Source organism: Oryctolagus cuniculus, chromosome 8, assembly GCF_051225735.1.
Source record: "Oryctolagus cuniculus isolate XC-2025 breed Fujian yellow rabbit chromosome 8, ASM5122573v1, whole genome shotgun sequence".
Lineage (NCBI taxonomy): Eukaryota > Metazoa > Chordata > Mammalia > Lagomorpha > Leporidae > Oryctolagus > Oryctolagus cuniculus.
The window spans coordinates 126,282,670-126,307,329 of record NC_142874.1 but is presented as its reverse complement, the minus strand read 5'-3'; the positions used below and the strand labels follow the sequence as shown (position 1 = coordinate 126,307,329).

Here is a 24,660-nt window from a genome sequence, read left to right as displayed (position 1 = left end):
CATAGCCTTGGCAACTCATGACAAGAGCCTAGGAAGATTACTGATACCATAAACAAGAATGTCAAATTATTAAGCCAACAACAGGAATCACTGTGCTCTTAACGCTCCATGTGGAATCTCTGTGCTTCATGTGTTGTCCAATGTGAATTAATGCTATAACTAGTACTCAAACAGTATTTTACACTTTGTGTTTCCATGTGGGTGCAAACTGTTGAACTCTATACTTAATATATACTAAATTGATCTTCTGTATATAAAGAGAATTGAAAATGAATCTTGATGTGAATGGAATGGGAAAGGGAGCGGGAGATGGCAGGGTTGCGGTTGGGAGTGAAGTTATAGGGGGGGGACCAATGTAATCCAAAAGATGTACTTTGGAAATTTATATTTGTTAAATAAAAGTTTAAAAAAAAGAAATATAGAATATATTTAATATACCATTAAAATGAAAAATACAAAATATCAGTGAAATTAAGAAATGGTTTCCTAAAACCAAAATAAATAAAAGTGGTAGACAATTGGTCCAACTAACCAAAAAAGGAGGGAAGACCCAAATTATTAAAATCACAGATAAAAACGGATATGTTAAAATGGATATTACAGAAATATAAAGATTAATCACAAATTACCAATAACAGCTATTTGCTAACAATTTGGAAAACCAGAAAAAATGCATAGATTTCTGGAGACATACAATGTACATAACAGAGTCATGAAAATATAGAAAACCAAGTAGAACGATAATTAAGATTAAGATTAAACCTGTAATAAGGACCCTCCCAGCAAAGAAAAGCCCAGGAGCAGATGACTTCACTGCTGAATTCTAAAAAATCTTTTAATGAGGAAATAACTCCAATTCTTTTCAAGGTAGTCAAAATGTTTGACAGAGAGGGAATCTTCCCAAACTTGTTTTATGAATCCAGTATCACCAAATTCCCAAATAGGAAAAATGCAACAAATAAAAGCAATTATAAACCAATGACCTTGATGAACATACATGCAAAAATCCTCAACATTATCCTAGCTAAATCCTGTACCAAGGGGGATTTATGTCTGCTATGCAGGGATGATTCAACACACACCAACTAATAAATGGATACATCACATTAACAAACTGAAGAACTCAAACTGTATGGTTAAATCAATAGATTCAGATGAAGCTTCTGAAAAAATGCAACATCTTTTCATGATAAAAACCTTAAGCAAATTGTATATAGAAGGAACAATCCTTAACACAATCAAGACAATACATGACAACCTCACAGCCAGCATCATATTGAATTATGAAAAGCTACAAGCATTTCCACTAAGATCTGGAAATAGACAAAGATGCCAACTTTCACCATTGATATTCAATATTGTTCTGAAAGTTTTAGGCAGAGCAGTTAGGCAAGAAAAGAAATAAATGAGATACAAATTGGAAAGGAGGAAGTCAAAATATCCCCGTTTGCAGAGGACGTGATCCTAAATATAGGGGATCTAAAAGACTCTGCTAAGTCTGTTGGAACTCACACGAGAATTTGGTAGAGTTGCAGGCAATAAAATCAATATAGAAAACCAATAGCTTTTGTTTACATGGATAATGCCTTAGCTGAGAAGAACTTGTAAGATCAGTTCCATTCACAATAGTTATAAAAAAGTTTTAAACAATTTGGAATAAATTGGACAAAGGAAGTAAAAGATCTCTGCAGTGACAATTTCAAAACATTAAAGAAAGAAATTTAAGGCACAAAAAATGGAAAAATCTTCTTGGTTCATGAATTGGAAGAATTAACATAAACAAAATGTCCATGCTACTGAAAGCAATTTACAAATTCATGATCTGATAATTGATAGAGTAAATGAAATGTAGTGTATTGGAGTGAAATATATATTTTCATATTCAATGATTTTTTATAGCCCTTATCTTTCACACTAAGAAAGAGTGGTTTTTTTTTTTTTCACTCACTTCATACTATTTGTTGAACTATTTTGCTTAAGGTAGTGATAATTAGATGATCACGAAGTATACTGAAAATAGATCTTTGTAAAAATTAAAAGTTGAAATGTGAGAGGGAGGGGGAGGAAGGGTTAGAGCATTGGGAAGGGAAGGACTTGGGCCATACTCCACTGCACTCCCTGGCCACAGCAGAGAGCTGGATTGGAAGAGGGGCAACCAGGACAGAATCCGGTGCCCCTACGGGACTAGAACCTGGTGTGCTGGTGCCGCAGTTAGAGGATTAGCCTTTTGAGCCGCGGCACCAGCTAACACTGCCTTTCAAAGAAATAAATCAAGCTTTAAATATGATCCACCCAAAGCCAGCCCCAGAACCAGGGAGATCCCAGTGTACATCTCCTGCCTCTTCCTGGAAATGCTGACTTCCAAGGGCTGTTGGCTGAGGACCTGCTTCCCAGAGCCCTGCTCACCTCACCATTTGCTCCTATTCTTTGGTGCTTCTGCCTGGTGGTTTCCATCTTGGCCTGGCTCTTGTGTCCATTTAAAGTTCTTGATGCTTGTTGGAAGAAATAGGCTTTATTTAGTCTTTAGAACATGAACAGGCTTTTCTGTTCTCTGAGCTTCTATTCACCGCTGGTAGTTCAGTGTAAGATGGTGCTGTAAATCCAGGTTGGCTTCCAGAGTGGGTGGGTGTGCTCTCACTGTTCCACTGTAGAGGTCAAGTTCGGAACAAAGGAGGATGAATGGGAGGTTGGGATGAAGGTAGGGAGGCTGCTTAAAGAAAGTAGTCCATCCCTGCTTGGTCTGAGTCTATCCTTGAGCCAGGCAGTTCTGAATGCCCCACCCACAGTCATTGGGGCATCCTATTAGGGGTCAGGGTTACTGCCAGTGCTAATTTGGGTCTAAAAGTTTCTTTCAGAGTCACTCAGCTGGAGACAGTGGTTGCTCTTTTTTTCTCAGTGTTTTATTTTACTCTGGCAGGGCTATACTAAGTTCCAGTACCAAGTCATGTATTTACTTTCCTGTTCTACTCTCACTGCCACCTGAGTACATGGAACTTTCCCTAGTTCCATGTTGCCCAAGGATTGGGGGGGGAAGGTGGAGTCAGACCCCTTGACCAATAGGACTGAAGCTAAACAGGACCACCACTGAAGCTAACAGGATCAAGCCCCAGTTAAATGACAAGGGCTTTACCTGCTTCTTATATTTCCCCTAATAAATGCTTCTCTATTTGCTGTGTGTTTATAGAACAGTATTACAGAATTTTAATGGTTGTCCTTAAAAACAGTTTTTTCTCTAGTTAATCATTATTTTACTTTGGAGCTTTTTCATGGAATATTTCAGTTTTCATATTGGAAGTGGCCAAGGTTTTCTTCTAAAATTCCTCTCTCTCTTCTGTATATATTATAGAAAAGGGAAAATCTAAGGGTTAAACAACAGAATAGAATTCTGTTTAAAACAGAATAGACATTGTCTAACCAAGATTGAGATACTTACTACTGACTCCAAAAGTGCATCATGTCATTATGCCAATTCTGGTTACATATGTAAACATCAGGGAAGTGACTAGCATTGTGACTTCACACTCAAAGAACTAACTCTATGTTCATGCTTTTCAGAACCTCTATATGCTGTCCCTTTGAAGAATTTTATTACCACGGGAACACTATGTCTCTTACTCATATGTATCCCAGCACGATATAGTGCGCAAAGGTGTCTACTATATCTTAGCTGCTAGTAAATGAGTAATTTGAGATTTTGTTGTTTGCTGCACCAATTTTTTCACTTGTTTTGCCTTTGCCTCAAATATAACTTTGTGGTATTGAATCTAGACCCTGTAAATATTTTGTATCTGTCAGCTGGATGAATGTTGAACTTCATCAACCAAGGACCCTAGATTGTCACTGATAATTGTTAGATGCAGGAAGACACATCTCTTCCAAGGCTCCACTCTTTAAATCTGTCATTATTGTTGGCTTCTAAGAACTTATGTTAAAGAATATACTCAATATTATTAAGTAAAATACTTAATAATACACAAAGAAGACTTCTCGTTACTGTACTTGTATTACATATACTTTAATAAGCATTGTATTCTATATGAAATTAAATGACAAATCTCATAATTATACAATTAGTCTCTGACAGAGATAGTCTAAGAACATATCATTTGCAAGATGAAGCTCACTATTTATTGAAATTCCTCCAGGTTCTGTGGAGTTTGCCTGTTCATACCTTTAAGTAGTGTATTTGATATAAGCAAGAAATACACAGATAGTAATAAAAATGAAGAATTTTGTACAAGTTCTGTTTTTCCAATTCTATCAATTTGACTGGACTATCACTATTTAAAATGTTTGAATACTAAAACATTTGAATTTTATAGTAATCAATAAATATTGAAACAGGAAACATAGAAACCACTATATGATTTTGAAGATTTAATGTTTAATTGGATTTTTATGATCCACTGCTAAGTGTATCATGTCTGCATATATCCTAATTATGTCTATGTAGTTTGCTTCATGTGAAAAGATTTCTCAAAAAATAAAATTGACAAAACTGCTTGGGTCACCACTATATATTTATATACATATATATTCAAATATATTTATTTATCTGACTCGATTTTAAAACAAAGCCCAATTTTAACAACATCATTAATGAATCTGTATTGGTTACTTCATGAGAATATAGAAAGATACTTGAATTTTGCTTTGGCAAAGTATGTAGAACTTCATTATTCATGATAATGGACATGTATAAGTTTCCCCTCTTGTAACGAAACCTTAATGAAAAGTTTAATAAAAGAAAGCACTTGTCCATTTATTATTCTGGACATAATTATCACAAGTAGTTACATTAACAATTATTGCTAAAAATGTTTTTGTAGTGTAGAAGAGTGCTTGCAAATCTTATCCAGGCTTCTACATGTATGTTAAAAATATCTCTTGTCAGGCTAAAAAGTGTCATCCACTTGTTTTCTTTGTTCTCTCTGTTTACTTTTCCATCTGCATTCTGTGTCCAAATATTTTGGTTAACAATGTTTAAAAGCAAGACATGGAGATATTTTTCCATTTAAACAACTTTCTCCAAAATAGGTTTTAAAATTGGTGTGCATGATAAGTAGTTTTTCATGCCATCCACAATGGCATGTGGATGTATTGCGAGGGGAGACTACATTAAAAAAAAAAAAAAACTTCTGGTTTCCATATCCTCAGTGTCCTGGTTATTAAATTAGTTGGAAGTTTCTGATTTGAAAAGGCAGGGCGAAGTAATGGAAGATCTTCCTATAGGAGGAGGGAACTCTAGCATTGTATATATTGAATAAAGCAAACATTGTAACTCAAGCATTTTCAAGGCACAGTGTAGAAAATATATCTCACCTTTCTAACTAAATAATTTACAAGATTACACAGATTTAGTTAGTAAGTGTTAGGGCCCCCAAGTGGAAAAGAATTTTTCTTGATGACATGTTTTGTATTTTATGAGAAATGTGAACTGTGAACCCCATGTAGTACAAAAGAGTTTCCCAAGCACCATGCTAAAAGACTTGAGCAAGGTTGCTCAGTCTTGCATCTGCCCTGGGTCACGTGCTATATCCCTAAGGCGAACCTGTCATCCATGGCTTGGTTTTTGCTGAAGAAAACACAATTCTGTCAAATTGAAAATGGACTTTTTCTAACACACCTTGATAATCATTTTTAGTGATTTTCTACTTCATTCTTCTCTAATGTTCCTTTTACATAAAATTCTTTTCTTACTTGAGGTTCACACTCATTCTCCTCAACCCTCACTTTTCATCTTTTTTAATATCACAGTCACTTTGAGTTAGTTAAAGTTCAGGTCAGTTTATCCTGGAATCTCTCTTAGATTCATGGAAATCTTGGTAAAATCTGTGTACCCCCCTTTACAAGGATCTGGCTCTGGTTTTCTTTGGTTTGGGTACGAATGTTCTACTTGATTGTATGGAATTCAATAGATGATGTTTCTGGAAATACACATGAACACCTCAGGCTTCACTCCTCAACCACCACCAGGTTAAAGTGCCAGTGAGTCTCATTTTTCAGTGCTGTGATTAAAGTAGTATTACTTGAGGATCTGTGCAATTTGAGTTGTGTGTTTCTAAACGTTTAATCAAGAATAAAACATCTGGAAAAATCAGGAAGACACAGGTCTGACCAAATGAAAAGGACCATCTTCCACACAATGATACATAGTCTTTGATATCAAAGGAATGATTTCAACTCTGGTAAATTAACAGCCTTAGACATGAACAAGCTCTAATCTCTCTTTTTCTTCTTTCCTGCCCCAAGAACATATCGATAAACAAGAAGGCAACATTTCACAATAAGGTAAGTAGTGATTGCCACACAGGCCAGCAGGAACCCAATCACATCCAGAGAGTGGTACTGGTACCAGGTGAGGTCATGGGCTGCAACCCGGAGATGTTTGGCTCCTTTGTGGCGCATGACGTACTCGATCCAGAAGACTGCTCGGTCCAGCGGCTTCATGGGCTGATCGTGGTGAATTCTTGATAACGTCATGGCGTTCTCCTTATAGCTGAAGGAAAATTAATGGACATCATCTTATAGAGTGAACTAGGAATTGTGGGTCTATACTTTTCATGTAGATGGGAAAGATGAGTGTCAAGAAAATGTAGAAGAAAAATTATCTCTTCAGAAGGCATTATAGAGACCTTACATTTATAGGCTGGAATTTGTTGAATACATAAAATGTGAAGATGCAGAGAGAGGTTTGGAAAGATCCAGTGTGGGGAGCAACTCGGACTAGACTAAGTTACTGGAATTAAGACTTATTCTATGCATCTGCTCTCCCACAATATGGCGCTGGGAGAGGAGGAAACAGCTTCTACACAGCTGCCTCCAGTTCAACCAATAAACAGCAGGACCTGCTCCTGATTGGAGGAGAGCAGCATACTCGGCGTGTGGGTAGCAGAGTTGGGATTGGCGGAAGAGGACTATAAAGGAGGAGAGAGACAACATGCACGGGGAACATCTATGGGGAACATCTAAGGGAACCCGTGCAGCCCCCGAAGAAAGCCGGCCGGCGGTGTGCCGCTCCCCTGCGGAAGTGGGGAATGCGGCCAGGGGGAACTGCCCTTCCACGGAGGTGGAAGGGATAGTAGCCAACCCGGGAAGAACCAGCAGCAAACCCGGGGAGGGCCGAGCAGACAGAAAGAACAGCGCAGGGTCCTGTGTCGTTCCTCCACGAAGAGGGGGAGCGACATAATGGTGCCGTGACTCGGATAGGAAACCTGACTCGGATAGGAAACTTAGGAGGGAAGAAATGGGAAGAAGTGGAAAATACCGGAGAGAGAGACTAGCAAAGAGCCTAGGGAAAGCCGGACGGAAAAGGTGCCGGAAGAAGCTATTGAAAGCCTAGGCATAGACTCGGATATGGACTGTGGGAAAGAAGTTAGGATTTAAAGTGAAAGCAAGAAGAAACTTAGACTCAGATACGGACTGCAGGTTGAAAGCGAAAGTGAAACCTAGAAGGAACACCACGGACTGTGGGGAGAGGCCAGGAGAAATGAGAGGGGAATATTGTTGGAAGAAAAGTTAGGAAACATACTGGGTAGAGAAAAATGTTAGGGAAATTGAAGCCGCAGGGATAAGAGAAACAGAAGTTTAGAAGTAAAATGAGAGAAATAGGAATGCTGGAAGATAGAAGTAAAATAGGAGAAATAGGAATGCCCGGAGATAGAGAAATAGAGAAAAATAAGGCCTCCCCACAACATGGTAATGAGAGAGCTTGGATTCGGTCTGCCTGATTAGGGAGGCGGTGAGCACCTGTGGGCGGCTAGCAGCTTACCGGCTGCAGGTCACCGAAGACAGGCACTTTATCAACACCAATAAGTCTCCCCACAAGACGGCAATGAGAAGGCTTGGATTCGGTTTGCCTGATTGCTAGGGCTTGTAAGCACCTGCAGGCAGTTCTAGCAGAGCAGAGCATGCGCTGCAGGGCACCGAACTCAGGCACGCATCAGCGCCTAAAAACCTCCTCACAACATGGCGAAGAGAGGACCCGGATTCGGTTTGCCTGATTGATAGGACTTGTAAGCACCTGTGGGCAACTCTAGCAAGCAGAGCAGAGTGTGTGCCGCGGGGCACCGAAGACAGGCGCGTATCAACGCCAAAAATAAAAAGAAAGGGGGATCTGTGGGGAGCAACTCGGACTAGACTAAGTTACTGGAATTAAGACTTATTCTATGCATCTGCTCTCCCACAATATGGCGCTGGGAGAGGAGGAAACAGCTTCTACACAGCTGCCTCCAGTTCAACCAATAAACAGCAGGACCTGCTCCTGATTGGAGGAGAGCAGCATACTCGGCGTGTGGGTAGCAGAGTTGGGATTGGCGGAAGAGGACTATAAAGGAGGAGAGAGACAACATGCACGGGGAACATCTATGGGGAACATCTAAGGGAACCCGTGCAGCCCCCGAAGAAAGCCGGCCGGCGGTGTGCCGCTCCCCTGCGGAAGTGGGGAATGCGGCCAGGGGGAACTGCCCTTCCACGGAGGTGGAAGGGATAGTAGCCAACCCGGGAAGAACCAGCAGCAAACCCGGGGAGGGCCGAGCAGACAGAAAGAACAGCGCAGGGTCCTGTGTTGCTCCTCCACGAAGAGGGGGAGCGACAATCCAGGATTTCTAACATCCCAGTCTAGAATTTGAAATTAGTTACGTCCTCTGGATAAAGGGAAGCTAGTGAAAGCAAAACACCAAAACCAACAACAAAACTATTTGAGATGTGGAGCTGGAATTATTCAGTAAGCAATTGTGAATGGACCTGACATACAATGTTCAAAATAGTTCAAAATTTTAAATGTAGGCTGCTGGTCCATCACATCGGTTAGGTAAATGTCTGTACAATGTTAATAAGTAGTTGGTATTAACCAGGAGCTGGTATAGTGTTTAAGCGTTAATCATTGGCCGGCGCCGCGACTCACTAGGCTAATCTTCTGCCTGCAGCGCTAGCACCATGGGTTCCAGTCCAGGTTGGGGCACTGGGTACTAGTCCCCATTGCTCCTCTTCTAGTTCAGCTCTCTGATGTGGCTCGGGAGGGCAGCGGAGGATGGCACAAGTACTTGGGTCCCTGCACCAGCATGGGAGACCGGGAGAAAGTATCCGGCTCCTGGTTTTGCTCGGCACATTGCTGACTGTCGAGGCCATTAGGGGAGTGAACCAATGGAAGGAAGACCTTTCTCTCTGTCTCTCTCTCTCACTGCCTAACTCTGCCTGGGAAAAAAAAAAGTTAATCTTTGATGAATGAAGTTATGATTAAAGCCATGAAAGTATGAAAACATATTGCCTTTCTTTGAATCCTGACTCTTACTGACATTTTCTTGCCTTTTTTTCAAATTTCTGTGATCCCAGTTTTTATTGTTAGATGAAATAATGTTGGAAGAAAATATCTCTACTTTAAAAAAAAGGATATTCCATCTTCTGTATTGCAAATCAGTTAAATCTTTATTTTATAATCTTCCAGGTAAGACAGTAATAACCACAGCCATAGACCTAAGAATATCCCCATATGGACAATAAATATCTCCTTTTTGTTCAGGACGTTTTAACTGAGTAAACTTGAAAATCTTAGTTGCTACTATCTATCCGTGACAGCACTGCAGCATTAGAATAGAAAATTTGAGAACCTTGGAATGTCACTGGAAATATTGATTGACAGTTCCATGCAGATTTACTGAAAACAAATCAGAATAATTTTTAAAACACAACTATATGAATATATATGTGAAATAATGGCACATATACTGGTACACTATAGTACCATTGTTTATTATTAATATGTATTCCACATATCAGGCATTATATCTTGAACCAACACAACAAAATTGATCTTGACACAAAATTTTAAGAGTTCTTATGCTGAAAGAAAATTATAATTTGCAGAACGTAAGTTTGCACAATTATAACATTCCTGCTTCCTGGCTGCAACTCTTTTCCTTGTCATCCTCTGTTAACCTTCTTCATTGATGCTCCACATTTCAATCATTGGCTAATTCAAAATCTGTGCACTGTTATTAAGCCTCTGAAAATCATTCTATATATCCATCACAAGAAGATACAGTGACACTCCCAGTGAATTATTGATGATTATCCTCTAGCATTAAGCAAATCTGTACTCAATCTGATGTTCATATTCTAAATTAGAATTGAGTCCTTGTTCCTCCACTGAAAATTGATCTAAAAACACTGTGTAATTTTAAAGAAACAGTAATACTCACGAAGGGTCATTAATGACTGTCTTCAAGGCATTGAGCAAATCTGCACTGGACATTGTTTTCAAGTTCAACTTAACAGCAGCTCCCTTGGCCTTCATGTAGACAATGTTATCAAGTTGATCTCCAAACAAAGGAATGCCCACCATGGGAATGCCATGGTAGATTGCCTCGAAGACACCATTGGCTCCACCATGAGTTATAAAAGCCTTGGTTTTTGGATGACCTGGGATTGAGTGATTTTTAGAAAATTATTAATTATAAATATTACAAATGAAATGAGAACATATAATATGAGGCACTAAAAGCACAGTGTACACTAAAAACACAGTATCGATGTCCATGAAACTGCATTTAAATAGCTTTTAGATCAAGAGAAAGAGGCACCTAAGTGCACTGGGGAGGTAAAGGAAGGTCACGTGGAAGAGGTGGTGTGTGACATGAGGCTTGTACTGTATGCAAGATTGCCAAATGGGTATGAAAGAGTACATTCTGGAAAAAAGGAACTGTATATGTGTCAAAATAAAAGGTCAAGTGCCTGTTAGAACATGCTCTCTCCAAGAAACCATGCCATCACTAAATGTGATTTATAGGTTGTAGAAGGTTGCCCATTCTCTATCTTGAAATTCCTTATTACTTTATTTTAAAGGCTGTTGATGTTTCCCACAGAAAACATAGAATTCTGCATAATAACAGAAGGGTATTAGTTTTGGTGGTATTTGTAAATTTCTATATTAGGGAAAAGGCAGATGACAAATATAATGTTTGAATTAGGATTCAATCTGACAAGCCAAGAGATTATTATTATTTAATTAATATGTTTGTAAGAAACAGATCAAGCACTAGACACACACATACATACATACACTTACACACACAGTGCAAGGGAAGTCCTTAGAGCAACAAAGAGAGAAGGAGATCTTCTTACTATGGTTCATTCATCAAATGCACCAAACAGCTGGGAATGGGCCAGGCCGAAGCCAGGAGCTGGGACTCAATCCAGGACTCCTGTGTGGCTGCCAGTGACTCAAATATTTTAGCCATTAGCTGCTGCCTTCTTCATCTAGGGTGAGTCAGCAGGAAGTGGGCATCAGAATTGGAGTTGGAACTTGAATCCAGGAACTCCAGTATAGGAGGCATGTGTCCCAAAAGCATCTGAACCCTTCAGTGAAACGCCTTCCCCCCTGGAAATTACTGAGAAATTCTCTCTGAGAGGTACATACACTGAAAATAAGGATACTTTGATTCTGGGCCTACAAATTTTGTAATCATAAAGTGCCAACTGTTATAATTCATTGCATTTACCCTAGGACTGGGCAAGGATTGCAAAGCCATTTGGCTTGATTCTTTAGGTTTTCAATAACAAAGTCTTACTACTCCCATCTTGATCGACTGTTACTAGTGTTTTCAGTGTCTGTTCTCCAGAGTCTTACCAAGAAGGTCATTCTGGGGGATCCACTTATAGAGCCGAGTGTTGGATCCTAACATGTCTGGTTTCTTGCCTTCAAATCGCCAAAGAACCTGTTTGGTAAAGTAATAGCAATTTCATGAATTGGATTTCTAATTATGGCATGTCAAAATTCTAAGGAGGTTGAGAGATCACTCTTAAATACCTTGGATTGGAATGACAAAGAAAAGAGGGCAAGAGAATTTAAATAATGAGAATTAAAAGATGAAGCCTTCATGTCTCCTGTACTCTTGTTGCATTCAATCAGATTTGGAATGTATTCATGGTGTGTCACATATAGGATCTAAGCCAAGTATGATGACGTGTGATAATTTAAGTATTTAAGAAATTATTAGGTGGTCTTCATTCAAATGAAAGAAGAATATCTCATTACCAGTTTACTTGTGATCTGCATTAACTATATCTATATATCTGTAAATCTATATAGATACACAAATATATAGATATGTGCATGTATGTTTGTTTGTACATGTGTTTGTGTTCAAAATGTGAGACTCGTCTTCCAAATCTATTAACATTTTTATATTTAAAAAATGGAAACAAGGGTTTATTTGCATCCACTGTTCCATAAGTTGTTTTATGAGAATCTGTCATTTTTTTTAAACATTTATTCATGTATTTGTAAAGCAGAATTACAGAGGGGAAGAGGCAGAGAGAGAGAGAGAGAGAGAGAGAGAGGTCTTTAAGCCACTGGTACACTCCCCAGATAAGTGCAATGGTCAGAGCTGAGTCGATCCTAAGCCAGGAGCCAGGAGCTTCCTCCATGTCTCCCACACAGGTGGACGAATCCAAGGACCTGGGCCATTCTTCATCACCCTCCCAGCTCACAGCAGGGAACCAGAGCAGAAGTGGAGCAGCCAAGACCCAAAGCAAAGCCAACACGGGATTCTGGCATTGCAGGTAGTGGCCCTACCAGCTACACAATCGCTCCGGCCCAGAGAATTTGTCATCTTTTAATTTGAGAAGTAAAATAGGTTGGCACTGAGGAACTACATTTAATTTGTTATATAAAAATTTCAAGATACATTTTGAAATGAAACCCTAATAGCATCACTACTGCTAGAATTGGAATTTCTTTTAATATAGGAAGAAAGAGTCAGTTCATAAGCATACAGTGTCTGAAAATGTCCATTATTGTGATAAGGCTAAATTTTATTTAACTGACTATTAGGTTTTCCACGATGTATTGAAAGCATTGACAGCTGTTAATGCTGATTACTACTATAGCCAGATCATTTCCATGTCAGCTACCAAAATAAGGTACTGATGTTAGAAATCTGAATTTATCCTCATAAACTGGAGTGTACCATTTCTATTTGCTTTAGGAGAGGTAAAGTAATTTCTGATTCTCTTTGTGATATTAACATGGGGAGTTACTAGAGGGTTTTATCAGCTAGAAAGCTAAAAAGTAGTTGCTGAATACCAAGAGTTCAAAGGTGTCTTGTATATATCAGAAATGTAGTTCCTACTATTGCTTATAGAAGGGGACATCGGAACTCCATCACGTGTCAGGCTCACTTTGAAATGATTCCTTCTTGTACTGCCATCTCCATCCTCAATCCAGAGGAATTGCACTCATGAGTTAGGATCACAGCCCAGTGGAGTGATTTTTTTTTTTTTTGACAGGCAGAGTGGACAATGAGAGAGAGAGACAGAGAGAAAGGTCTTCCTTTGCCGTTGGTTCACCCTCCAATGGCCGCCTCGGCCGGCGCGCCGCGGCCGGCGCACTGTGTGGAGTGATGTTTTTATAAAGTATAGCAGGTGCCTTCAGAACAGGACCCATCTCCAATTTTTCGCTCATATCTTTCTGCGAAGCCACTCCTAGGGTCCAGTAGTGAGGGGCAGATTAATTTTTCTGTTTCTCTAAATCTACTTAGATGAGTGCATAGCTGGGTTCATGTTTGGTGAGCTCTGGACTTTTGTTCTCTGAATAGGCTCCTGATTAGTATCTTAAATACCCCTACATACAAATTAGGGAAAGTAAAGGGGCATGGATTATATGAGAATCCTAAACTTTATAATGCTCTTAAGATATGTTTCAGTATTCCCCTAATGTTATTGAGGTAGTGCAGTCAGTAATGAAAATTCAGCTTCTGTCTGAATACAGCTTTAGTGTACACAGTGGCTTCACAATCCCACAAGGCAAAGAAGTCAACAGCAGGGTAGAATTCAGTGATTTCTCTTTATCTGCCTGCTAAATGATTGAGTATTCCAAGGTTTCACGAGTCACCTGTTAGGTACATTTCTGATCAAAATGTCAATGTCAAAGTTATCTACAATGAAATATACTCTGTGCTATTTTTGCACATGTCAGGAAGAGTTTAACTGATGTCTGAAGAAAATTAAAGATATCATAAGTATCTCCACTTCACATAGGAATATGTGTAATGAGACACTTTGCAGAGTTTAGCAGGCTCATTCAGCGGTTGCCTGCCCTTAGGGCACATTTCTGACCTTTTGTGGCAGCTGGGCAAGAGCTGATGCAATCACATTGGCCCTTTCTTCAGTCAGGTTACTGATCATGGACCCCAGGGAAAACACCACCACTCCCTCTTCTCCAGAGCTCTGCACAAAGTCTTCCATCTCCTGTGAAGAGAAAATTGGGTCTGTCATAAAGAGCAGCATTGTTGGTTATCAGGGTCTCAAAACCCTTTCTCTTCCCAAACTAAAACTTCGTGCCCTATGGACATTATGTGATATGTATTTAGAGCACTGAAATCCTAATTTATATTCATCTTGCATTTTACAGAAAATATGTGATATTTTTATTTTCTTTGTTCTTCTGTTTGCAACTAACCCTTCTATTTTAGCTGATTTAGTGTTATTAAAAGTTCTTTGGTAGAACAATTTATAATGGTGTGATAAGTATGTGTTGCATATATATATAAATTTTAATCATTCCTTAATATTCAGTTTAGGTTACTAAAAATGTATTCTTATAAATAAATGCTACAGATACTGATCTGGCACTTACTAGTTCCTTTTATGTCTTATAAAACCAAAGTGTATACTTTTAAGTTATTCTATGTTATTTGTTAAATTTCTCTCTTCTGTCTCACAAAAGGACAGAGATTATATGAGTTTATGATAATTAATAAAAAGCAAGTTGGTAGGGGAAACAGATGTTTTAACAGAATATGTAATTAAGTTTCACAATTCTGTACTTGGTTTCCAATATTGTTTATGCAACTAAATCCATGAAGTTTGAGAACCTGAATTCTGCAATTATTTGAACAGAATTGACACTGGTGCATTAAAAATGTTGTAAAGCATAATTAAGAGTTATATCTTTTATTATTATTAAGAATAAAAATAATTGTGAAAAGACAATACAACAATGTCTCATATGTAGTTCACTTTATAAATAGGACATTGGACAAATATGAAACTTTTCATGTATTGCATAATAGCAAATAAATAATTTTCATTATAAGTACAATTATTTTCAGTGCAAAGATGCAAAATACTTTAAGAAAGCATTCCATCACATTTATGGCAATATGTTGTTGGATTCATGTGACACAGCTTGTTTGGACAGTGTCATTGGTCTTACTAATTTTGAATAATATGAGTTCTTATGTCAAATCATCTTAAACAGTAATGGGTCCAAGCAATTTATACTTTCTTCCTCTTGAAATGTCCTGATTTAAATAATTTTAGGTATGTTAAGCAGTTTTTTCTTTTTAAATCTAACACATTTAAGAAATCTTTCCTGTCTTTTTCACAACTTTGTGAATAATCCATGCATTTACTAGACTCACATCAATTATTTTTTTGAAGAAAGTCTTGTACAATTTTAAACCTTTCAAAATATAAGAGTGGGAATAAGAGAGGGAAGAGATGTGCAATTCGGGACATGCTCAAGCTGACTTACCTCAAACAGTAGAGTTAGAAACATACCAAGGGATTCCAATTCAATCCCATCAAGGTGGCATGCACCAATGCCATCTCACTAGTCCCAGTGATCAATTTCTGTTCACAATTGATCATAATGATAGGACTAAGAACCAAAGGGATCACATAAACAAGAATAGTGTCTGCAAATACTAGCTGATAGAATCAAAAAGGGAGAGAATGATCCAACATGGGAAGTGAGATACACAGCAGACCCATAGAATGGCAAATATCCTAACAGCACTCTGGCCTCATAATCAGCCCTTAAGGCAAGCAGATCCGGCTGAAAAGCCCATGAGAGTATTTCAGGCATGGAAAGCCAAGACACTCTGGAAAAAAAGAAAAACCTAAATGAAAGATCTCTGTGAGTGAGATCCCAGTGGAAAGAATGGGTCATCAAAGAAGGAGGTACCTTTCTCTGAAGGGAGGAAAGAACTTCCACTTTGACCATGGCCTTGTCTAAAAATTATCAGAGTCAGTGAACTCAGGGGGCTTCCATAGCCCTGGCAGCTCATAACAAGAGCTTCGGGTGATTACTGATGCCATAAACAAGAGTGTCGATTTGTTAAGTCAACAACAGGAGTCACTGTGCACATACTCCTCATGTAGGATCTTTGTCCTTAGTGTGCTGTACATTGAGATCTAATGCTATAACTAGTACTCAAACAGTATTTTTCACTTTATGTTTCTGTGTGGGAGCAAACTGTTGAAATCTTTACTTAATGTATGCTAAACTGATCTTCTGTATATAAAGAGAAACGAAAGTGAATCTTGATGTGAATGGAAGGGGAGAGGGAGTGGGAAAGGGGAGGGTTGCAGGTGGGAGGGACGTTATGGGGGGGGGAAGCCATTGTAATCCATATTCTGTACTTTGGAAATTTATATTCATTAAATAAAAGTTTAAAAAAAAATTTTTTTCAAGAACTGCACAGATAGAGATGGGAAACATCACTACTTGTCAACAACAACAACAAATAGCAATATGAACCAGTGGATTAAAGATCGCTGCATCTCACTCTGTATGTGTGTGTGTGTTTCTGCCCCTCTCTTTGTAATTTTGACTTTGAAATCAATAAATCTTTAAAAAAATGCCCTTTTTTGTATATTTCTTTTTCCCTCTTCTCTACACCTATTCCTGCACATACTTCATATTTCACCTTTATCAGTGGCTCCTGGACATCTCTTATGATCCTTACTAGATATTCTCCCAGCATTTTCCTTCTTTCCATTATAAACATTTCCACTGAAGTTTAATCATTTGCCCATAGTGTATCCTAAAAGGATCTAAAGGAGATGGAGGAGAGCAGGCACTGTGTCTACCTTGCTTCTGTATATGTCCAACACATGCTTATGTTATATCTAGTCACTTCTTGATTATACATCAAAAAAGTGACTTGTATTTTCTTATGTGTTGAATAATGAAGACCTTAATTTAACAGAGTCTTGTCTCAAAGTCTCCCAGATATTGCATTTTACTCTGTAATGAAGGTGAACTCTGGATACTTGTGATGGTGTTGAAATACAAGCACATTTTAAATTGTCCATGGAAAGTGTACATTGGCTTCTTATTCAAATTTCCATGAACTTTTAAGTCCTCTCATGTGAATTTCCCCCTGGAAGGATTTTCACACCACTTCCTATAACTCTCCATTTGAAACAAATGTTGTAAATGAAGAATGCAGAGTCATTTCCACGTAAAATACGAAGCGAACCAAATATAGCACACAGGAACTTACTTACCTGAGGCAGAGGTTTGGCAGGTTTGCAGTGGAGCCCTCCGATGAAATCAAAGTTTGGTAAAAGTGGCCGAGGAAACTCCAAGTCCCAGTAGCTTCGAATGAGCCACATGTCAGCTTTCCCCATTAGCTCCAAGAACGTAACAGGTCTTCCTGAATGTGAGAAAAAGAAAGAAGAGGGAGAGTAGTGAGGGAAATGTGATGTGAAGTACATTATGTCAAATTCTGAAAGGCGTTGGAATTATGCAGTGAATGATGTATAAAGCACACAGTGTGAAACCAAATATGTTATATAGGCATCGTATAATTTACATTTAAAATTTATGCTTGGTTCACATTATATGTGTGTGTGTGTGTGTGTGTGTATGTGTGTGACAATACCAGGGAATAATAAACATAGAATCTCACCTCAATAGGCTCATAATCATAAGTAACCATTAAAATAGAGCACTATAGAATCAAACATGGAAAATGTAGAGTAAAATAGGCATGGAAAAGCTTGGTGAAATCCTCCGTATTTCTATTTGTGGTTGTATGCCGCCCTGGAACACCCTAATCTAGTGATGGTCCATTGGCTTAAACTGACCCTGTGATGTAAACACTATTGCATTACATTTGTGAGAATGACAAATCTTTTTATATTTTTATTTCATTATTTTACCTATAAAAGATGAATTCCTTTGATTTTGCATTCATACAAGCTCACATTCAAAATCACAAAAGTTAGGATCAATTAAAAAGATGACTTACCCAGTACTTCACTGTAAAATTGATCCCATCGCTTCTCATTAAATTTTGGGAACCAAAAGTCAAAGTAAAGCACGCATAGCAGATTTTGCACCCTCTCCATGAATGTCATTTGACTGCCTAGACCAGACATCATAACAGGTACATAGGAAGGAGGCAGTAAGAGTCCTCCACCATGCTTTTGCAACATGTAGCCAACAAAGCCACGAAGACTGTACACGAGGGGTATTTTAAGTAGCTCAGCCAGCAGCTCACCACCAGGACTAACAGGATCTGCAAGAACAACATCAAATCTTGATTCCTGCAGCTTTGTCATGAGTTTCTTGTTCAAAATGACTTCTTTACAGATGTCTTCACAAATGTCAGAATATTTTAAAACAAACATTTTCGTTAATGAAAATGTTTCCCAGTTACTCTCTATTGACACATTATATATCATTTTATAGAACCAATGCATGAAAAAATTCTCGATTTCATCTTTCCTGTAGGATGTATGGAAAGTTTCAAATTTAATTCCCGATTCATTGTTGGAACCAATTACAACAGAAGCTGAAGATCTCAGGACAGTGACTTCATGGCCTTGCTGGACAAGTGCATCCAGGATTGTCTTCATATTCATCCAGTGACTGAATTCCATAGGCCACACCAGCACCTTCCCACAACTCCCAGAGCTGAAGCAGCAGCTCAGCTGTAGCAGCAGCAGCAGAACTGAAATGCATTTCACAGGCATCCTGGTGAAGTGCAGTGCTTCCTCTCCCATTGCTGTTCCTGTTTTAGCTAGTCAAGCTTGAATCCATGAAGAAATTCATCACGTAGTTAAAATATAACCTGAATCAGTGATAGTAAACATATCTCAATCTGATCTCTGCACTGAGATGGCATTTGGAGAAAGTTAAGGTAGATGACCTCTGTGTATATCAGTGTGTTTAGAGTCTCCCCCCATTTTTAAGGACTTACAGAGAGAGGGAAAGATAGAGAAAGACACCTTCCATCCACTAGTTTACTCCTTTAATGTTCACAACTGTAGGGACTAAGTCCAAGCTGAAGCTGTGAGACTGTGGCCCTCTTTGGGTTTCCTATTTGAGTGGCAAGACCCTAAAATACTCATGCAATCTTTCTTTGCCTTCCCAGGGACATTATTGGGAGTTCGATCACAAATGGATCAGATAGGACTTGAACTTCTGTCGCTTGAACTGGTGCCAGTGTTGCGGACAGTAGCTTATCAGTTGTGCTTCACTGGTGACCCCTGGAATCTCTTTTATGATTAAGTTTTGCCACCTCTCTCATATTCTCTGACCTGCTTGCGTAAGGCTGTTGGGTTATGTAAGAGATTTTAGAGCAGTGACCCTAGCAGCAGCAAGTGAGAGGTGATTTGCATCTGCAGTCTCTGTGACACAGAACATGATGTTTCTTAGCCTGGTTCAGGGCATTTTTTTAGGGTAGAATCTCTGATAATACACATGCATCCATTTTGCTAAAGTAATGTGTATAATTCTGTGTTTCATGATATTCTCATATAAATATGTAACCACAATCACTAATCAATTTTTGGGCTTTTCATAACTCCAAAAAAGAAACCCAATACCCTTTATCCTTTGTGCTTCCCCTTCCAAAGTCTGATTCCTACAGTCATAACAAGTACTCATCTACTTTCTGTTTCTTGAAATTTGCTGTTTCTGGAATTTCATGTTAGTGAAATACTACAGCATTTGAGGTGGAAACATTGACGCACGTCTCTGTCAGTGACCTCCCTGCCTGATGAGTAAGTCTGCAACCTCTTTTCTTTCTTTTTTATTTAAAGATTTTTGTTTATTTATTTGAGAGCTAGAGTTACAGACAGTGAAAGGGAGAGACAGAGAGGTCTTCCTTCCATTGGTTCACTCCCCAAACGGCTGCAATGGCCAGAACTGAGCCGATCTGAAGCCTGGGGCCAAGTGTTTCTCCCAGTCTCCCATGAGGGTGCAGGGGCCCAAGCCCTTGGGTCTTCGTCTTCTACTGCTTTCCCAGACCACAGCAGAGAGGTGGATTGGAAGAGGAGCAGCTGGGACTAGAACCAGCGCCCATATGGGATGGCGGCGCTGCAGGTGGAAGATTAGCCTACTGTGCCACGGTAAGGGCCCCCTGAAACCTCTTTTCTTAGGTTGCTTCTCTTATCATAGAAGCTCCAATGTTTGAGTGAGCTGTGCAATGATTATTTGAGAGTTGGATTCTCAGAATGCAGTGCTTGAATAGAACATCTATGTTAAGAATACAACTAGTCAAAGTGATCAGTTTCAGTTCATAACTGATCATAATTATAGGATTAAGAGTCAAAGAGATGACATAAATAAGAGTAGTGCCTGCTAATACTGAGAGAATTAAAAAGGAGAGAACAATACAACATGGGAAGCAGACACACAGCAGACTCATAGAATGGCAGATGTCATAAAGAACACTCTGATCTCAGAATCAGCCCTTAAGTTATTCAGATCTGGCTGATAAGCCCATGAGAGTATTTCAGGAATGGAAAGCCAAGACACTCTGGCAAAAAAACAGAAAAAATGATCTAAATGAAAGATCTCTGCGAGTGAGATCCCAGTGGAAAGAACAGGTCATCAAAGAAGGAGGTACCTTTCTCTGAAGGGAGGAGAGAACTTCCACTTTCACTATGACCTTGTCTAAATTAGATTGGAGTTGGCGAACTCAAGAGGCTTCTATAGCCTTGGGAACTCATGACAAGAGCCTAGGGTGATTACTGACGCCATAACCAAGAGTGTCAATTGTTAAATGAACAATAGGAGTCACTGTGCACTTATTCCCCATGCAGGATATCTGTCCTTAATGTGTTGTACAATGTGAATTAATGGTATAACTAGTACTCAAACAGTACTTTCTGTGTGGGTGCAAACTTTTGAAATATTTACTTTGTATGTACTGAATTGATCTTCTGTATGTAAAGATAATTGAAAATGAAAAAAAGGAATACAAGTAGAGACCCTTCTTAGTTACTGGAATTAACCCTGACACATAGGAGACCTCTGTTTATAAGAAAGCCACAAGTACTGTTGTCCTCAATCTGGCTAATGGGAAGTACAACTTATGTCATAATTATAAACTGAAAGCTGTTGAGCAGAGGACACTGGTGATCCAGTCAGCATCTACCTGCAGTGAAATTACTGTACACTTGGCTAGAAATTGGGGAGAAGGGACAGGTCAAGGGTTAAAAGCCACAGGCTCTCACTGTTTTTACCAAGTCTTTGATTCTCTCTCTCTCTCTCTCTGTCTCTCTCTCTCTCTCTCTCTCTCTCAATGTTATATGCTCTATGTCCAAATTTGAGAGCTATTAGTTGATTGTGCTATTAAATACTTTTCCCTAGTTATTCCTGCCTCCCCTGAAAGCTCATCTATGGAGATTTTCACACTGCTATATGATATTTTCTTTTTCTTCTTACTATTTGTTGAATTCTTTACATAGTGGGGAGTTAAGCTTTGATTATAAATATTAAAAGCATTTCGGGGCTGGCTCTGTGGTGTAGTGAGTTAAGCTGCCGCCTGCATTGCTGGCACTCCAAATGGGTGCCAGTTAAATACCCGGCTGCTCCATTTCTGATCCAGCTCTGCTATGACCTTGGAATTCTGTACAAGATGGCTCAAGTGCTTGGGCCCCTGCACCGGTGTGGGAAACTAGGAAGAAGCTCCTGGCTCCTGGCTTCAGATCAGTGTAGCTCTGGTCATTACAGCCAACTGGGGAGTGAACCAGTGGATGGAAGACCTCTCTCCCTCTCTCTCTGCTTCACATTCTCTCTCTGTGTAACTCTGATTTTCAAACAAAATAAATAGATTTTTTGACAGGCAGAGTTAGACAAAGAGAGAGAGAGAGAGAGAGAGAGAGAGAGAGAGACAGACAGAGAGTAAGGTCTTCCTTCCATTGGTTCACCTCCCAAATGGCCACTATGGCCGGCGTCCTTCACCAATCTGAAGCCAGGAGCCAGGTGCTTCCTCGTGGTCTCCCATGCGGGTGTAGGGCCCAAGGACTTGGGCCATCCTCCACTGCTTTCCCAGGCCACAGCAAAGAGCTGGACTGGAAGAGGAGCAACCGGGACAGAATCTGGTGCCCCAACTGGGACTAGAACCCAGGGTGCCAGCACCGCAGGCGGAGGGTTAGCCTAGTGAGCCATGGCACCGGCCAGAATAAATATTTTTTAAAAAAAATTAAAAGCATGTCCTTATAAAAATTAAAAGAAAGGAAGAGGGAAGGTGGGAGCATGAATGGGAATGTGGGAAATATCACTATGCTTTTTAAATCTACATATATGAAATACATCAAATTTTTTTCACTTATTTAAGTAAAAATTATTTAAAATGTGGCTATGTCAAGGTTTTCTTGCCAACTTTTTGTGTTTATAAACTTTGCATGTATTTAGGTTTTTACAAGTATTGGAATCTTTAATGTTTTTTGAAATAAGTTCATTCACAGATATGTAAGAAATTATATAGATTGTTTAAAAATGGGTATCAAGTGGTTCTATGTTGGATTCCTGATCAGTTGAGGCATTCTGAAGGCTATTCAATGATTAAGAGTATAATATAGTATCTTAACCCTGCTCTGTTAGATTAGTATGGCTATTTTACTAATTGTTATTCTGAGTCACTAAATAGTTTTAAATTATCCTCGTTGATTAATTTTATACATAATAGGATACTGTTTTTACCAAGTGGTGAATAATATTCTCTCTCTCTCTCTCAGCTATATGCAGAAAAAGAAGAAAGGTAAACATATTTTATCTATTTCTTTGAGTGGTAGAGTTACAGAGACAGGCAGTGACAGAGAGAAAGGTCTTCCGTCCAATGGTTCACCCCAGATGGCTGGCTGGAGCTGAGCTGATTGGAATCCAGGAGCCTTGAGTTTTTTCTGGGTCTCCCATGTGGGTGTAGGGCCCAAGCAGTTGAACCATCCACTGCTGCTTTTACAGGCCATAGCAGAGAGTTGGATCAGAGGAGGAGCAGCTGGAGCCCATTTGGGATTCCGGTGTTCCAGGCAGAGTTTTAGCCCATTATGCTACGATGCCGGTCCTACCTTTTGATTCTTTTCTCCATGAAAATACTGCCATCAGTGAATCATTCCACATCTAGTTTTTTCCGGAGTTTCATCTTGTAGATCAGCCTTGCTAGAATAGACCTTCTATGTGTTCTCTGCATTAGAATGAGCTTTGTTTTCATTACCTTCAGATGGCAGAAGAGCAGCTGGATTGAGGACATCGTGTACTTTGAGAGTTATTCCAGATGATTTTTATTATGACATCCTCCTGTTAATCACTAATGTCATTCAGTCTCGAACTCCTTGTATCTGGTGTTGAGTTTAAACTTTAAGTGACTGGCTTAATATCAGCTGGTGGTTTGTTTCCTGAAATATGCTGTAGCAGTTCCTGCTCTTATGCATGCAGGTCAACATGTGATCCTTTTTTTTTATTAGACTGTAAAGTTACAGACAGTGAGAGAGAGACAGAGAGAAAGGTCTTACTTCCGTTGGTTCATGCCCCAAATGGTCGCTGCTGCTGGTGCTGCACTGATCAGAAGACAGGAGCAAGGTGCTTCTTCCTGGTTTCCCATGCAGGTGCAGAGGCCCAAGCACTTGGACCATCCTCCACTGCCCTTCTGGACCACAGCAGAGAGCTGGACTGGAAGAGGAGAAACTGGGACTAGAACCTAGTGCCTATATGGGATGCCAGCATCACAGGTGGAGGACTAAAAAAGTTAGCCACGGCGCTGGCTCCATTCTGTGATCCTTGAAACTAGTTTCTTAGAACAGCAGGCAACTGGTCATGACAGTTGATGCAATTTCTGAGTGACCACACCCAGAGCCCATCTCTGCTATAAACAGAGTGAAAACAAATTTCACCAACTCCCATAATAATAAATACTGAAAATTGGAGTCCAATAGGGAAACTTATTACATAATATGTAGCTCCTGTATTGATTAGTAAATCAACACTATTACCCTTGACATCAGCAATCACCAAGGGCTCTTGGCCAAGGTGTTTTTTTTTGTTTGCTTTTTATTTATTTATTTATTTATTTTTGTTTGGCAGCTTCCTTAGTTCTCAGGCCCCATCAGTCTTCAGACAAGGACAAGAGGGAATTGTGAATCCATTCCTCCCTTGCAACTGAGGATGGTCCCTCATCCAATAACTGTCTCTCTTAGACTGGAGGTACAGAGCAGGTGAGTTCTTCAGGTAGAGGCACTCTTGACACCAGTATCCCACATTCCCACACCTAAAAACTTTCTCCCTTGAGTTTTTTTTAGCCCTAAGAGAAAATCCCCCGTGCTGACTTTGAGTTTACAGATGCTTGTTAACAAGGACCGCCAACCTTTAATCTTCTGTCTGCAATGCTTCTTACACTGAAGTACCTCTTTTCTTCAACTCTGTCTCTATCAATATATACCTTATATGTTATTTTCTCTATCTGACTCCTGGGAGTCTTGGGCCCAAGTGCTTGGGCCTCTGCCACCCACTTGGGAGATTCAGATCAAGTTCCTGGCTCCTGGCTTTGGACTGGCCCAGCCCTGGTCATTGTAGCCATTTGAAGACTGACCCAGGAGGTGGAAGAATCTCTCTTCCTCTTTCTTTCTTTGTCTTTCAAA

The 24,660-nt window shown here is 39.4% G+C and overlaps 1 protein-coding gene across 1 annotated transcript; it reads right to left on the bottom strand.

Annotated features, from left to right (window-relative positions):
- Positions 1–3,994: 3,994 nt before the first annotated feature.
- On the bottom strand, positions 3,995–18,825 carry LOC149125156 (UDP-glucuronosyltransferase 2B13-like). Its single transcript, XM_089302694.1, has 6 exons — positions 18,042–18,825; positions 17,296–17,444; positions 14,116–14,247; positions 11,627–11,714; positions 10,200–10,419; positions 3,995–6,499 (listed from the first exon to the last, which is right to left on the bottom strand). The coding sequence occupies exons 1-6, from the start codon at positions 18,796–18,798 to the stop codon at positions 6,220–6,222; spliced, it is 1,626 nt and encodes a 541-aa protein (XP_089158820.1). The 5' UTR covers positions 18,799–18,825; the 3' UTR covers positions 3,995–6,219.
- Positions 18,826–24,660: the final 5,835 nt, after the last annotated feature.